This window comes from Anguilla anguilla, chromosome 9 (genome assembly GCF_013347855.1).
Source record: "Anguilla anguilla isolate fAngAng1 chromosome 9, fAngAng1.pri, whole genome shotgun sequence".
NCBI lineage: Eukaryota > Metazoa > Chordata > Actinopteri > Anguilliformes > Anguillidae > Anguilla > Anguilla anguilla.
In genome coordinates, this window is record NC_049209.1 from 46,460,246 (window position 1) to 46,477,161 (window position 16,916).

At 44.8% G+C, this 16,916-nt stretch overlaps 1 protein-coding gene across 1 annotated transcript; it reads left to right on the forward strand.

Annotated features, from left to right (window-relative positions):
* Nucleotides 1–490: 490 nt before the first annotated feature.
* LOC118235399 (relA-associated inhibitor-like) lies at nt 491–16,644 on the forward strand. The gene is made up of 13 exons (XM_035432659.1): nt 491–769; nt 6,285–6,348; nt 6,701–6,825; nt 7,215–7,743; nt 7,827–7,937; nt 8,559–8,617; nt 8,984–9,293; nt 10,707–11,044; nt 11,348–11,485; nt 12,077–12,210; nt 13,130–13,296; nt 14,654–14,847; nt 15,070–16,644. Exons 2-13 carry the CDS (start codon nt 6,312–6,314, stop codon nt 15,124–15,126), a joined length of 2,199 nt encoding a protein of 732 aa, XP_035288550.1. The 5' UTR covers nt 491–769; nt 6,285–6,311; the 3' UTR covers nt 15,127–16,644.
* The last annotated feature ends 272 nt before the right edge of the window (nt 16,645–16,916 follow it).

Here is a 16,916-nt window from a genome sequence, read left to right on the forward strand (position 1 = left end):
TCCTGTCCTGAAACTCTCAGAGCCACTCAGTAATTTTTAACATCTGGCCTATTTATTTGGAGTTCAGTTGCTCATGAAGCTATAGGCGACTGAACTTTTTTATTTATTTATTTATTTAATTATTTTTCTGGAATTGCTACTGTTAACTGTGCCACCATTTTGTGTTTTGGCCAGCAGTACAAACTGCACTGTCATTCATGAATGCTAAGTAATAAAATATTTGTGCAGGTGTGAAATACAGCAACTAAATTAAAGATAAAATAAAACAAACAAACAAAAAAAACTGATCGTGGAAAAAACAATTGCTGTATTTATTGGTAAAAATGAATCTTTTCAAGTAAATACAGCAAACCACTGAGAATACTGAACAGCTGTTATTTTATAAAGTTAAACTCATATTCTGCTTCTACTGTTGCCTGTTGATAGCGTTCAACCAGAAACAGCTTACCTGACTATGAAACAAGTAGCCCATTCAGCATTGTGGAAGACGCAATAACGAGTGGCGCTCACATTTGGGATAGCCTATCTCGTTCCCCCCAGCCCACCTATTCTGTGGGAACACCTGAGTCACTTTAAGCAGCCAGAGAGGGTTGGACTAGGCTACATTCCATCTCGATTCATCAACAATGCTGGTGGTAGATCTCGCACGACTCACTCGGTACCAGTGAGAGAACGGACAAAGTGAACTGCAGTACATGGAAAGAAGTTCATTCACCCGAAACCTGCTGTGGCATGTGGAACTGAATACAAAAAAGAAGCTCTTATAGTGGTAAGTTTATACACCGCCTTGGTGTAAACAGGCTACTTCATTAAACATGGACGCTTTATCTGTTGTAGCCTATTTTGCTTTTTGGTCTTGCATTATACGATAATAGGCTACTGACAGCAGATTAATCCAGTGGTTTTTATTTTAGACTACTGTCAGCAGGAGTCTACTTTTAACAACATAAAAAAGGCTAATCGCTTATAGGCTGTCTGTGGGTGGTAGTCAGCATGGGTTATTGAATTTGCGTTTTGTTAGTGTAAGTTATTATTTATGTTAATGCAAAATGTCCCAAACTGTAGCCTACCAATTCTAAGTGAATCATGTCAATGCCGTCTGAGTTTATGTGAGTCTGATAATGTAACGTTAATCCGGTGCTTCGATTTTACAAAGTATTGGCTGCACCAGGCACAGGAAACAGTAAAAACAAATTTGGTGTTGCGATATTGGGTATGGGACATGCCACTCCAAGCCGTAACTTGGCGGATGGCGTAGCTAAGTGTCTCAATATCTGGTTATTGCTTCGTTTTTTTTTTCTGACAAAACGCATGCACATTTGATGTTAACCGTCCGAGATATTTTTGTCTACTTTTCATTTTAAACTAAATTGACTTTTATTTATGTATTTGTATTTTGTTGTTATGTGTAAAATATAATCAAATGTATGCAGTAAATAAAAACTATAAAATGTAGGTATCTGGCTTAGGCTATGTCGCAATGAATCAGCTTGGACATCTACGTTTTCGTTAGTTGTCCGTACAGAACAGGCAGAGTATACGGAAGAAAAAATACCGAGGGATTTTAATTCTGTATAATTGCTTAGAGTTTGCATATACATTAAACAAAAAACTTAAACATGGGCAAGGCCATCTATTTTCACTGCAATTTAATCGTACCTTCAAAGAGGCCATTAATTGAGGAGCTGGTCTATGCAATGTAGCTAGACAATATGCGGTGTCATAAACATAGACCATTGTGATTATTAAAATAATGATAATAATAATTTTATTTGAACATTGAGTATGCAGTTCAGATGGCCTTGATCTGGCAGAGGCTGAGAACCTTGACGTTTGCCCTGCAGTGGATCCCTCCACCCCAGTGGATTAACGAGTTTTGAAAATGTATTGATCATCATTAAGTTTGCCTGCGATACGCAGCTGTTATACAAATTGCATGGCTTATCTTGCGCGGTAATCCCTTTCTGGTAGTCCATTGTTGAACAGACCTTTAAGTACTTTTTTCTTCTCAATTTTTTGCAAAAGTCGATTTACAAACCTTAGAGATTCTCCGTTGTTTTTTTTTATTTTTTTTTAACCATTTTGGTGGATAATCATCATATTTACGTTGAATTAACCGCAGCTTTCAAAACGTATGAGCCATCTGCAGCTCTGTAACACATCATTGATTCTCTCACACCTCCTGTGGTAATATTTATGGCGTGAGATCACAGGGATAAAACCCTCAAACACAGGGCCATGCACAGACTTTTTTGGGGGGGACATATGCTCAAAATCAAAAGGGGCACTTTACATCTTTGGTTAGAAGAAAAAATGCTTCCGTCAGGGGGGTACTTTTGCTGTTTCAGGACAAAGAGAGTATGCTTCAGCATGTTGGTGCCCATCTGTGCATATGCCTGCTGAATAGAAACATTCTCAGCTAAACAGTGGAGGTACATTTTTGTTCTTTGGGGAATAAATTGCCCAAACATGTACCCTGAAAGTACGATGATGTTCTATTTGGGTACTAAGTACCATTTACGAGCGAAAAAAGCTACAAATTAATTACATATTGCTGGCTAGGGGTACAGTTTTATGTACCTATATGGTACCACCCCAGTGACAAGCATTTGTATCGTTAGGCTATTTTTCATACCATTGTTTCTAAGAGTGAAGCATTCCATTGACACAAATAATTCAAACCGCCATTTCAGTTGTTAAACTGGCATTGTGGTGATTCACTTAACTTGCTTGTACTTACGTTGTGGCGACACTGCCTTTTAAATTAATTGGAAAATGCTGACCGCGTAAGGACATTCATCTGCTGCTCCTGCGAAAAAAATTCATGCGTCGATCGAAACCGAACTGAAACCAGTCGATTGGTCCTGCTCTATCTCATGCAGCCACCTTGTGGTTTATTGCTCATTTTAACACCCTTCCACAGTAGTGCTGTGGCACTGGGGACCGTTGGCACAGACACCCTGTTTGCGTTCATTTGGAACTGGGCATGCTTCCACTAGGTATTCCACGAACAACTTTGAAAAACATTTCAGCAGACCTGTATCCAACCCCCAGTAAAATGCCAGCAGATTTTTAAAAAAGGAAAACTTCAGTTTTCAACAATATTCAAATAAACGTTCTTTCATTTGGTTGCATACGTAGTTTGGTTACGAAAATGCTTTTGTTTGAAAATCCCTAGATAACAGTTTTCAAATTTTTACCTGTGTTTGAAGAGTTTGCGTATTTCAAATACATACTTGACCCAGGCCTGCATTGCATTGCACTGTCTGCATCTCCGTATCCGTTGCCACTGAAGCCTGGGTCTGTCAACTCAGGCATAATATCAGTAAGGCCCGATTTCATTCAGTCTTTCCCATCTTTCCCCACCTCATCTCTCCTTACTTCTGTAACTATAGTTGATTAATGTCTGTTGAATAATATACACAAATATAGGAAGACAACCATTATCTTCAAATGATATTTTTAACACACTGACCTCTCAACCTCAGAAAATACTTTAACTTGTTTCTTTTACCTTGGGAAGCATTGACTGAGAGATTGAACCAGCTGAGAGGCTGGCCTCTTCCCTGTTCATCTCTACCTTTTCGCTGGTAATGGAGTGTTACTTGGGGATCAGCTGCATAGGATTTCTTCTGAAAAGCAACTAGCAATTTAACCTTGCAGCTTTCATTTAAACTGTATTTATTTTTGTGGCTGGACTTTCATTTCTGGACAAAGCGAATAACGGAAATGAGAAAAATAAGCTACAGTGAAATTGTAGTTGGATATACGATTATACCGAGATCATGTCAGATCGGTGTCGATTTTTATATAAATGCTTCCAACCAAATTATCTCTGCACCTTAGTTGGCTTCTAAGCATTTCATCCCAGTTCTTGGCTGTTGTCAGTGGGGTTTCAGACTTGCTCCAGTGCAGTTTGACAGCGGTGTGTAGACCCGTGTGGAATGCCAGTCAACAGCTGAAAGATTCCTTCATCGCAGTCACACGCTGAGACAATGCTGGTCTTTCAGCACTGCTCGATTAATCACACCTACTGTAATTCACTTACACACACCCACACACACTCACACATACATGCGCGCACACACACCCACACACACAACCACACACACTGACACACGCTCACTCATTCACTTACACTTAACTAATCAGAGGACAACAAAATAATCATTTTTATGTGATCAGGACTTCATAGTGTGTAGAAAACAAATATCTACCCTTTTCCACTGCAGTGATTTGTTTATATAGCCGTTTCTTTGGAATTAGCAGAACTGGCCGGAGGACACATTTGATTTCTTTGTTTAGCTATTACGGAGCAACCAAATCTGGTTAAATATTTATTTTATATCACATATATTATTTTCACATATTCTTGACCAACAATTTTCCGACAAAGGACCCTGGATTTTACGGTTGTAAAAGACCACGTCTGGCATTTCTCTGCTTGTGGAGCTGATGATTACAGCGTGTGGACTGGGGCACTGCTTCTTCGGCTCGATCCAGAATGGTGCCTGTTAGATTTCAGAGGGGGGTGAGAAATGACGGGAGGTTTTGGGCACTTGTCCTGCAGTCATAAGAAGACTCATCTGAACTCTGTCTGACTGCCAGACCTGAATAGTCCTCGAATTCCTCGAACCCAAGGGACTCTTGCCAGATTTTTACTGGAACTGAACGGTGCTCAAATCTGACAAGATAACAAGTTAAGGTCTGCTTCTGTGCTTATGAGATAAGTAGATAAATATAGATAAATCATAGATAAATTCAAAGCGTTCAGTTCACAGTTACATTCATACATAAACAGTGCGTTGTAATTATTGGGCAGAATTGCTTGTCTAGGTGGCGTGAGGTGCCATTTATGTCTGGCGTGGCTAAACCGTGCAGTTATAAAAACTTCAAATTGTTATTGTTATAAGATACCATGTAACATAATCACCCTGTGGGCTGGGAAGGTGTTCATTTTTGTAGCTTCTGGACACACCCTGAAATTCCTCCATGCCATAACAGTTAAGATTGTTTTCCTAATCCTCCTCATTTCTCTTTTCCTCCTACGCCATTCTTGTCGCTATGTTATAACGCTATATTTAAGTATTGACTTTTGACTCAGTCCTGGTGTGGAATTGCTCCAGGTTTAGTGTGTGTTTTTTTTTTTTAAGGTTAGTCAGAAAAAAATGTGGAGAGAGGCAAGGGTGTGTTGGGGAGTGACAACTTTCATCAGTTAGCAGGTGAAATCTTCACCACTTATTGCACAGCGAGTCTTCTTAATTATCTGCTGGAAGAAAAAAAAAAGAAGATTGCTCACAGACTTAGTCATCGCAAAGAGCTGGTTCTGTCTGTGTGAAGGATGACACTTTCACAGAGTCAGGGCCAATTTAGCATTAAAGGGTGTGGCCAGGATTTGCTCAACACTCGTCGCTCTGTGAATTTCAATGTGAACACAAAGCTGGGGGCTTATGGTGTGAGATCCTTATACGTAGTGCCTCTTTGTGCGTGTGAGTGTGTGTCTGTGCATGCGTGTGTGTGTGTGAACACGTGTGTAGCAATGTGCTCCCACTCTGTGTATGTGTGCATGTGCAATGGAGGGTGTGAGCGGGAAAAAAGACGAGAGCTTATTTGCATGAATACAATAATCTTTTCCAAGGAAATTTTATCAGTGATCTCTCAGCCTGTTTGAACGTACACATTTTTTGAGCCAAAATGGCTGCCTTCCAGCAAAAAGAGAGGCCTATATCACTCTCACTGCATATAAAATGGAAGTGTGTATTTTTTTAAATTAAATTAAATTAAATTAAATTAAATTAAATTAAAATAACAAATGGCCATAAGATTCACTGTTTAATACTTACTATGTATAGAATGGATAGTGTTTTATCAAGTCCCTTGATGGTAATTTCTTTATCCTTTTGGTAAATTATTAACATTTAAGTGTCCCCCGTCCTGGCTAGTCTCAAATAAATGCATTTGGAGTATGTATTTATATGTATGTTATCTGATTTGTAATTTGGGATGGGTTGTATGAATATATGCTAAAATGTAGTCTATACGAAAACACGTTTTAATGGGGTTTTTCCCCATCACTGTCTTCTCAGTGCTCATAGCAGATAAGTAGGCCAGAGCGAGAACAAAACTGACCAAGACTGACAACACAGTTTTGCGGCAGCGAGGACAACAGGAATAGGACAGGGATATGAGTTGAATTTTGTAATTCAGTTCTGTAAAGAATCTTTAATGTTCTGACTTGTGTCTCTTCTCTTTCTCTGCAATTCTACAAATATCGCTTTCTGAAGGAGAGACTCTGACAAAAGCAAGCAGACATGAATCCAGAGGTCTGTTACAGCAGCAGTGTGCTGTGTGAGTATAAAAACAATTGAGTTGTTTCATGAAAAATCTTCTGTTTTCTGTTCTATGGTCTGTAACTAAAATTTTGACATTGTATTTTTCAATGGATGCATTTTTTCAATTTTCCTGAAAATAATCTCATCTGTATGTGTGTGCGTGTGTTCATATGCGTGTGTGTGTGTGTGTGATTGTGTGCATGCATGTGTATGCGTGTGTGTGTGTGTGTGCGTGCATGCATGTGTATATGCACGTGTGTGCATGTGGATGTGTGTATGCATGTGTGTGCATGTGTGTGTTTATGTTTTTGTGTGTGTGTGTGCGTGTGCATGTTTGTGCGTGCTTGTGCACACCTGTTGGCCTGCAGTCCAGATGTTGAGCAGCGATCTGAACGCCTCTTTGGCCACAGCCGATGAGCTGTCCCGGGAGTTTGACAGTCTGATGAAGGAGTGCTCGTCCAAACCAGAGTCCAAACCAGAGTCTGAGCCTGTCGTACGTTATCTGCATTTACATGCGCATGTTTTAATATTCCTACACTTATGCATTCCATTTCTTATACTTCACAACAAAGGTCACTTATCTGTGCTCCACCCATTACTTCCCATTATCTTCTGTATGTACTTTGGCGAGGGCCTTATACATTTTTTTCTTTAATAAATACAATCAAATTACATAGTACAGCAAAGCAATTAAATATATGTACCTTGCCCAAGACAGCAGGGCGCCTGCATGGTATTTAAACCTACGTGGGTGATTTGGACCTGAAACCTCTCAGATGAAAGTGCAGTTAAATAAAAATCTGACTATACCACTCCATCCGTCTCTCTGTCTGCGTGTTGCTGGTCCGGAATCGTGAGTATTTCTATGTTGTCATCGTGCAGATCAGCTCGAGCGTCTCCGGGGGAACGCAGTGGGCGTGTCCCAGAGCCAGCAGCCCAGCTCCCTCGCAGAGGGACAAGGACGCCGGCAGCCCCAGGCCGCCGTCAGACGCCTCGATGGCCCTCGCCGCTGAGCCCAGCCCCCGCCCGGAAAACTCGCCGCTGCTGTTGTCGCCTCCCGTCTTCTCCCCTCCCGGCCAGCCCACCCCTCCCCTGTCCGGCAAGGACAGGCTGTCCCCCTCCTCCAGCCTGCAGAGCCTTTCCTGGCTGTCCCCCCAGGCCCGGAGGCGCGTCTTCCAGTACGAAAGCGTCTCCTCCGCCTACCTGGAGAGGAGCCCCTCCCCCAGACCCCTGACCGTGGACCAATCCTTTCACCTGAAGCCGCAGCCCTCCCCCACCCCAATGGCCCCGTACCCCTCCAGCCCCGGCAGGTCTCCCAGACCCGACAGGAGGACCCCCCCTCACCTGCTCGGCCTGTCGCCCGCCGTGTCCGGCTCCCTCCCCCGGAGCTTCGGTTCTCAAAACCCGGCCGGTGAGTGCTCTCGGGGTCGTCACGGTAACGGTGTCGGGCGGCCGCGCGCGGGAAGTAACGCGGTTGCCGTTCCCGTTGTGCAGCGTCGCCGCCGGGGTCCGAGGCGGGCGCGCGGAGACAGAGGATCCCCGCCGCGTGGACGGAGAACGACGCGGACGCCGCTTACGGCCGAAAACACCAGCGCCCGTACGAAAGTGAGTCCTGTGCGGCCGAGGCCAAAAGCTTACCTACACCGGGGCTAAAGATGCTCAAACTCAGTTTCTCACAACTCCGCACATTTCATGTTACCATACATTTCGTTTTGTCATTTAGGGCATCTGTTTCGTTCACATCAGAGGTAATTTTAAAACAATCGATTAGAGACAGATTTATTTAAGCTTTAATTCATTATATGATAATTCCAGTGGGTCAAACTGTAGATGACCCCTGGGAGCATGTAATTATGCTACTACTACGACTGCTACTACTAATAATGATACAAATATGTGTAATAAAAGCAATGTATTTTAAAGAGCGAAGATATTCTGTCTAAGACTCTGTGGTTTGCTGTCGCCCAAAGGGTGTTGACAATCTGTGAATACACGGCTACTGCTCGATGCCCCCAGTAGCATGGCTGCCATACGTGCATGATACCTCATTTAGTAAGATCATTATTTACTGCTGCAATCAGAGACACAAGCGACTCGATGATGTCACTGAACCTGCCTGACCCTGTATGTAAGGACCCGGAGAAGTGCGTCCGTTGAAATGCCTGAATGTGAAAGTGAATGCACTGCTATGTGGAGCTTGGGCCTCACTGCCTCTCTGTCGCGCAGAGACGGAGCGGCTGAGGCTGTATGGGTCGCTGGACTCCTCAGCCCGTGGCTTCAGTAAGGTGAGTGACTGACTGACTGTCTCCCTGTCTGCGTGCCTTAACATGTGGAAATTCCCAATAGGACATTTTCAGCCTCTTTTACGTATTATCGGTATTGTTTTTATTTTGTTTGTGTGTACGGTACCATTCATGTTCATTGATTTGACTTCTTGGAATCTTATGGCGTATTTAACTTTTTAAGGACTTGAATTTCCAATTTAAGATGGATTTGGTGAATTGGGTGCGTTAAAAGTGTGTGTGATCTTTGCACGCTGTTCCTCTGCTTGAAAAGAGTGTCATGCTGCTCCTCTCTTTCTCTCTTCCTCTCTCTTTCTCTCTTTCTCTCTCTTTCTCTCTTCCTCTCTCTTTCTCTTCCCCACTCCGCAGGACTCTCGGACTCTGCAGTTCCAGCCCAAAGCGTCTCTCCCACGCAACGCCCGCTTGAACGCCTCGCGTTCCGAGCGCGCTTCCTCCTCCTCCTCCTCGCCTTACGGCTCGCCCACCGCGCCGCGGAAGTCCTGCGCCCCTCTGGCCCCGCCCCGGTCTCGCTGGCACCGCCCCGTCCCGCTGTCCGTCATCATGCGCGCCCAGACGCCGCTGCGGGCCCTGGTCACCAGGCACCCCCGCGCCATGCTCCTGGAGGGGGACGGCGCCCCCCGCGCCCTGCAGCAGCATCTGCTCCAGCTTGCAAGACAGGGTACGGCCAGTCGCTCCTTTTATAGCATTCCCTTTTTTCTTTTTCTCCTCAGTTTGGAAATGGCATACTTTGCAGTTATTGCCACTGACGTGCGTGCGCTTACTAGTGCCACCGTACAATCTGCACGCAGTACTACAGGAGAGAGCGTGCCTCCCTGTGTCACCGACGGCAGTTTGGAGCAGCTGATGCAGCAGTAGCTTGAGGAGGCTTAACCCTATAAGATCTAAGATCACAAATATGTGATTAGAATGTTCTGAACTGAACATTCTAATGCTGATGTAACAATCACTTCTGGTGATTGAAAGCAATGGAGTTCTAAAACGGTGAGAATTTAACAAAAAAGCATTCTAAAAAACCTACTCTTAAAAGGGGTAAATCAGAGACAGTTTTAGCAGCGACTGGTCAGGTGTTAGCATTAGCCATATTGCTTGTAGCAACGATTGGCAAATCTTCCAGTCATTGCGAATGGCCGTGCTGTGAGTTATGAGTAATTTTGCTACAAAGGAGTGCTCAGCCTGTCAATTGGGAACTTCATTCAGGGCGCTACTACCCTGGTAACAATAATCATAAATCTTTTATTACCATTTTTCTTCTTTATCTATATTTGTCTAGCTAAAAAAGAGGTTTTGGCATGATGTTTGGCGGGGAAACTTTTTACAGCAGAAGATCACAACAAACATCATCTCATTTGATCTGTGCCGCAAAGTTCAACAGATGCCAAAAAATGCTAAGCTAGCGCTACTGAATGGCGTTATTGTCTCTGCTCCTGCAGACGTATCTTATCGAACAATCCCTGATTAAATCCACCGTTCCTCTGGCGAGACGAGGTCAGTTATGTCCTACCCTGAGACCCGCCTTTGATCCTGCCGCTACGGGGCTGTTTTTTTTTTACCGAGTCGCTCCTGAGCCCAGGAGACACGCCTTTGTGTAAAACATTAAGACAGAAAGACGGAACAGCCGGTGCATCTAATGTGTCGCATTGTAATGTGTAACTTTGTTCGGGTAAAAAAAAAAAAAATACCTGATGCGCCACATATTTGCTTTCGTTCTGTGTGTGGGCCAGACCAGTCAGCCGGCTGGCTTGCAGCGTTTTGGTACTTTGACAGGTTATTACACATGCTAATGTGACCCCATTGTTTTTTGTTTTTTTTTTGTTTCGATTACCACCGGATACCTGTAGAGACACGCTAGCTGCTGGTTTTCCCACAGTTTCCATTTCGTCAGCGATTAACCTACCCGCCCCGCGCTCAGTTGCTTTGTCAAACGTGTTTTAAAATAATCTAAAAAAAATAAATAAAAGCCGCTTAACGATTTGGGCTGACTCCACGCCCCACCTCTAGGTCTAGGTAAATGATTAAAAGTGTAATCTGTCTGGTTTTTTTTTTTTCTGCCTTGCGTTACGACCGCGTCCAGGCTCAGAGGAGGGGGAGCCTGGAGGAGCCGCCGCCCCGCCCCAGAGCCCCGCCGGCCTGCCGGCGCTGGGGCCCGAGGCCCAGGCGTGTCCCGAGCTGCTGCTCCTCCGCTCGGAGATCCCCCGGGCGCTGAAGAAGAGGGGCGGGCTCAGCCAGGCCGTGCCGCTCGTCCACCGGCGCCAGTACCAGCAGATGATCCACAAGCTGTTCAGCCGGCGGGACGCCCACCACCAGGGGGAGCCGGGGAGCGAGTCCAGCAGCTCCTCGGAGGGAGAGGAGAGCCCCAGAACGCCCGCGGCCGCCCCCCTCTCACCCGTTCTGGTCACGTCCCAACACAGGGTGAGGCGCTGACTGATATGCCCCGCCCCTTCATTGTTTATTGGAGAGTTTTGGGAGGAGGGTGCTCCCCCCCAGGATGGGACTATCCGCATGCATGCTATAGGTGGGGCCTGGGTTAGGTTATTTGAAATACTTCATTCTTTTGGGCGCCAGTAAAATTCCTGCGAATTGCTGACAGTTAAAAAAAAAAGAAAACCTCTATATATATTCTTATATTCAGAACGGAATTCTTCTTTCATACCACGTTTTGGTTTGCACCAACGTGCACCAACCCTCCTTCCCTCCCCCCTCCCTCCCTGCCAGGGCCTGCAGCCCATCTTGAAGCGCCCCAGCCGGGAGCGCAAGAGCTCCGGGTCCCGGGCCCGGATCAGTCCGCTCGTGCTGCTGCTGGACGGGGCGCTGGTGGGGGAGCTGGACACGGTGCAGAGAGCGGCGAAAGAGGTACGGAGCACCCCCCCCACGAACCTGGAACAGGTCGAAACCACTGAGTCAGAAAACGGGGCAGCACTTCTCAGCGTTTTTGGCCCGGTGCGGCGTCCTGTACTGTGAAGTAATTCTGTGGTTAGCCGGCCTTGTGCAGTAGAGGGCAGTGATACTGCGCTGATCTCGCCTGAAACAGCTGCTCTGAAGGGGACGTTACCGAGAGGGTCGGTTTATTTGAGCGGCTTTTGAATTGGGCGGATAAAATTGGCTCTGGATTTGTGATTTGACTGATTTGGCTGGAATTGTATATGGAGTAGGGATTAGTGGATTGGAATAAAGGAATTGCTTTGAGGATATGGAAGAAAGAAACGGTGCCATACCGCCAGCACATGTCACTGCTATGTAGTTCCCGGAAGGGGTGGGGGTGGGGGTGGGGGGGGTCTACAGAGCCATGACATGTGATGGCGGTAGGGCACAATCCACATCCAGTCAGTCAGCAGTCACTTCAGATCAGTGCAATGGCAGAGGAAGAGGAAGGAGGTGCTGCTTCAGAGCGTGGTGTGTGTTAAGTGCTGGGGATTGTGGGTAATTCCCGGTTGTGACCTGTAGATGAGCGACCCCAGCCAGCCCAATGACGAGGGCATCACCGCGCTGCACAACGCCATCTGCGGGGGGCACTACAGCATCGTGGACTTCCTGGTGCAGATCGGAGCCAATGTCAGCGCTCCAGACAGCCACGGCTGGTGACTATCTATGCCTACTTCTTTTTCTAAATCTATCATTCTGTGGCTGTGTCTGAATCAGAGCTCTGTTTACTGCGTCCTTTGTCGTGTGCTGTGTACTAGCATACTGCGTGCTGTTTACTGTATACTGTTTAGTATTTACTGTGTACCGTTTGCTGTATCCTGTTACTGCGACATGCAGTATGGAAAAATATCCATCATACTATTTTCCAACTGTGCTGTGAAAGTGTTGTAAGATGTCCCGCCCTTGCTCACGTGTTGTTCTTGGCATCAGTGCAAAATATTTCAAGTGAAACTGCTCTTCATTAATTATGGGAGCAAAAAATTTGTTTACTTCCTGAAACGTATGCTCCTGAATGTACGCAGTGAAAATAAGGTTATTATCCGGGGATTTTAAGGACACTACATTTAGAGAAAATTTAGGCATTCGGTGTACTCAACAAGCATACTCTGTAGTATGGAAGGGCACTGATTGATTTGGACACAGCCTCTGTCATTTCTATTTGTCAATTCTCTTCACTCTGTATGGAGGTTCCCAAACTTCCCAAGCCTAAGACCTAGAGCTGGGAGAATGAGGTCTCCTCTCACTGAAGATGGGTGGACCCAACACTACAGCACTTCACAACAGAAAAACTAAGATTAGTTTCATTTAGTGAGTTTTGCAAAAATAGTTTCTGTGACTTTATTACTTTATTAAAATGTAGGGACACTGATGTTTAATGATGCAGTTCAAATATATATTTGAGCCTAATAAAATCACAACAGATTCACTGTGTGTGTTGTATGGTTAGCTATGCTCTTACATTTAGATTTATCTCATGGCCCAGTTCATATCACCCACGTTCCCGCCCCACAGTTTGGGATGTCCATACTAAACAGATACTCCCCCCCTCCCTCTCTCCCCCTCCCTTTTCGGCAGGACGCCCCTGCACTGCGCGGCCGCCTGTAACGACCGCTCCCTGTGCGAGTACCTGGTGCGCAGCGGGGCGGCGGTGCTGTCGGTAACCGAGGGCGACGGGGCCACGGCCGTGGAGAAGTGCGACCCCTACGCCCCGGGCTTCGAGGGGTGCACCGCCTTCCTGAGGGGTGAGGCTCAGGCTGCGGCCCAGTGAAACGCATAGGGAATGTGTATAGAAACGCATAGGGAATGTGTATAGAAACGCATAGGGAATGTGTATAGAAACGCATAGGGAATGTGTATAGAAACGCATAGGGAATGTGTATAGAAACGTATAGGAAATGTGTATAGAGACGCATAGGGAATGTGTATAGAAACGCATAGGGAATGTGTATAGAAACGCATAGGGAATGTGTATAGAAACACATAGGAAATGCATATTTCCATGTGTGTGTTTCATGTGTAATACGGGCTGCACACTCATTTTTTATTGGTTGACAGCTCTGCACCAAAAGAATAAATGTGCATTCAAATATATAATGTGCATGCAAGACGGGCGACGCAATGAAAAAATGGGAATCAAGTTTGCTCACTGCGATTCCTTCTCGGAAAAACTATTCACCGCAAAAACAACCCACACTTGGCTGCACATTTGGCTGTCCTGAGGGAGACTTAAGGTGCTGAATTTCTTGTGATGAGTTTAGTTTCTTCTGGGAACAGTAATCATGGAGGGCAGACCTTATTCCCATTTTTTTATTGTAATTACGAATACGTCTATGAGGAGTATTTTTCTAATTTATTTAACGAGACACATTTTAGTGTATTTTGGCCATCCCTGAGTTCCACACACAGCCAAACACGACAACACAAAAGAGCAATGGTGCGACGAACCTCAGGTTTATGGCCCGTGGTCCCGGAACATTCTATGACCTCTGCGGAAAAACATCGGTGGCATCGTTAGGCTGGGACGGACAAACACGCTTATGCTGGCACAGGGTGTCCAGGTCTCAACAGCAAAACAAGACCAAATATGGTCATAGCACAACAACAGAGAACAACAAAGCAATCAGGAGCCCGTAATGTCCCACAGCCTCTGTGAGCTCATCAGTCATGGCTCAAACGGCTCAACTTGTTATTCGTTATGATTTGACTCTTTACATGCCGGTTAAAAACTTTTTTGAAAACACTGCAGTTGATTCCAGAGAATTTTCCAAAGAAATCAAGGTAAATTTCATGCAAACAACGTAATTCTTTCTGAATACCGGGGAAGATGTTGATGTTTCTTTCACAGTTCTCAGTGAGCTGCAGGTTTAAGTTTACTGGCACCTAAAGGGTTAAAGTATTTCAGATGAGGTCGGGCGGCACGCGCTGCACGTCGCTCCACAGTCAGGTGTGAAAAGCTCCGCGGCCTGACGGCGACAGAATGAATGCTCTCGTGATGATGATGGGTTGCCGTCTCCTGCCAGAAAGCGCATCGTCACGGTAACTCGGTCCGTGAGTCACTTGTCCTCCAGCGGGCGTGTCAGGGTTGTGTGTCGTTCGCAGGGGTGGAGGAAGCCATGGGGGTGGAGAACGGCGGGGTGCTGTATGCCCTTTGGGGGTACCCCGCCCAGGCCCCCGACGAGCTCAGCTTTCGGGAGGGTGACGCGGTGACAATCAGGAAGAAGCAAGAGGGGTCGGAGTGGTGGTGGGCGTCGCTCGGCAACAGGGAGGGGTTTGTGCCCAGCAATTACTTTGCGGTGAGTGAGATTCTGAAATCTCTTTGTCATGTTCTAGAATTTTCTGGAGACAGAATGCAGAACAAATGCTTAAGAAAACATGTCTTGCCGTTAATTGTTGGTTGCCAACATTAAATTGATTGGTTAACTGCCTTTTGTTCATTTAATGGTTTATCATGGTGTTTGTTTAGTGAATCAATCGGCGCTGAATTGCTGATGTACTTCTTCCTGTTCAATCTGTAGCTTTTCCCTAAAGTTCGGCCGAGATCTCTGCTGGACCACAACCAGAAGGGACGCTGAATCTGGCCGCGTCTGTGCTCCGCGTGAAGACTGGGCTCACCCTGCTGACTGTTGCATATGGAGCCGCAGAGTTTGTTACCCACACAAAAGAGCGCTGGCATGCCGGCATCTCGCTGTGGTCGGAGGGGAACCTTCCTGCAGGCCCGTTTGTCACTGTGAAATGAAATCTTTTACCCAAAAATTGTGCCTTTTTCTTAGTAGGAATTTTCCTTACACCACATAAATAAGGGCAGTCGCCAAAATCTATGAACAAAACCAATGATGTAACAAATAAACATATTTTTTAAATATTTTATTTGAAAATACTGGAAACATTTTATACATTCTGCACCTTTGCCATATGGTCACATTGTGGTTTACTGGTTCAGTGTATTTTTATTTGTATTTTATAACAAGAAAGCCAAGATCAACAAGAGTATTTATTGCTTTGTTATGGTTATAATTTAATAGAAATTAATTATTTACCATATTCACAATGTTCTGTTACTTCAATGAAAGAATAGAAGACCATATTTAAATATTAATCCATGAATGATAAATTTGTAGGACGACATCCTGCAGCCTTTGCCATTTCACCATCTGTGTCTACCAGCAATATACATTAACATAAAAAAATAGATCTGGGCTGTTTCATGGTTTGGGCTAGGCCCCGTATTTTTTCCAGTATTGGCAAATCTTAATGCTACAGTATACAATCACATTCTAGACTATGCTGTGCCTCCCAAACTGTTTCAGCATGACAATGCCCCCGGGAACATAGCAAAGTCCATATAGGAATGGTTTAGTCAAGAATGGTGTGGAAGAAGTTGACTGGCCTGCACAGTGCCCTGACCTCAACCCCAACCAACACCTTTGGGATCAATTGGAAAGCCAACTGCGAGCCTGGCCTAATCACCCAATCAGTATCCAGCTTCACTAATGCTTTTCTGGAAGCAAATCCTTGCAGCAATGCTCCAACATAAAGCCCTCCCAGAAAAGTGGAGGTTGTTATAGAAGCAAAAGGTGGACTAACTCCAATTTGATGCCCATAATTTTGTATTAGATGTTGGATGTCTGGTGTCCACATACTTTTGGCCATGCAGTGTATCATGATTTATGTATTATAATGATCACCTTTTGGGGGTAATGATTTTGTGAAGTGCTTTGAAGTGTGTGCGTTTTTGTATGTCTCATAAAATGTAAAAGATATTTTTTTGGAATGTGAAAAAATGCAGTACAGACCCTGTGGTAGAATGTTGGTGAGAACTGTAAAATATCTTGTTGAATTGTTGTACGTACAGATACATTGTTCAGCATGAGAGAGAGAGAGAGAGAGAGAGAATAAATGGCATCATTTTTGCACTGGTGTTCTTGAAAGCCTTGACGTGCCTTCAGGAAAGGCATCTGACTGCTGTTTGTCAATATGTCACTCATTTCTTGTCTTGTTCTTTATATTTGTACAGAAAGAACTTTATAAGCATGTTGTGCCATTTTTGTGACTTTTGTGCAAAGGTGAATAAAAAATAATTACACATCAAATCTTATCAGTGTCTTTAATAGTTCTGTCAACTCTCCATTTGATGATGAGGGCTATTGCTATCATTTGTGAATATGTTTTCACACCTCCATAAGGCACCCAGTTCTGAGAACTGATGAACAGAGAAAGCATGTAGCTGTAAATAAAATATCAAGCCTTTATGAATCTGCACAGTAGGAATGAACCGGGCCCTGTATTTACCCAACAACGCTACAAGCAACAAAAATAATTACAAGCTTCAGAGTATAATACGTTGAATAATAATGGAAAGGTC

What these genes read in the sequence shown, in the direction of transcription:
- LOC118235399 (XM_035432659.1), top strand. Translation starts at nt 6,312, where the DNA reads ATGAATCCAGAGGTCTGTTACAGCAGCAGTGTGCTGT. An exon ending in GCTCCAGCTTGCAAGACAGG is followed by an intron (nt 9,294 to 10,706) that starts GTACGGCCAGTC and finishes GACCGCGTCCAG; the next exon opens with GCTCAGAGGAGGGGGAGCCT. An exon ending in TGCCCAGCAATTACTTTGCG is followed by an intron (nt 14,848 to 15,069) that starts GTGAGTGAGATT and finishes TTCAATCTGTAG; the next exon opens with CTTTTCCCTAAAGTTCGGCC.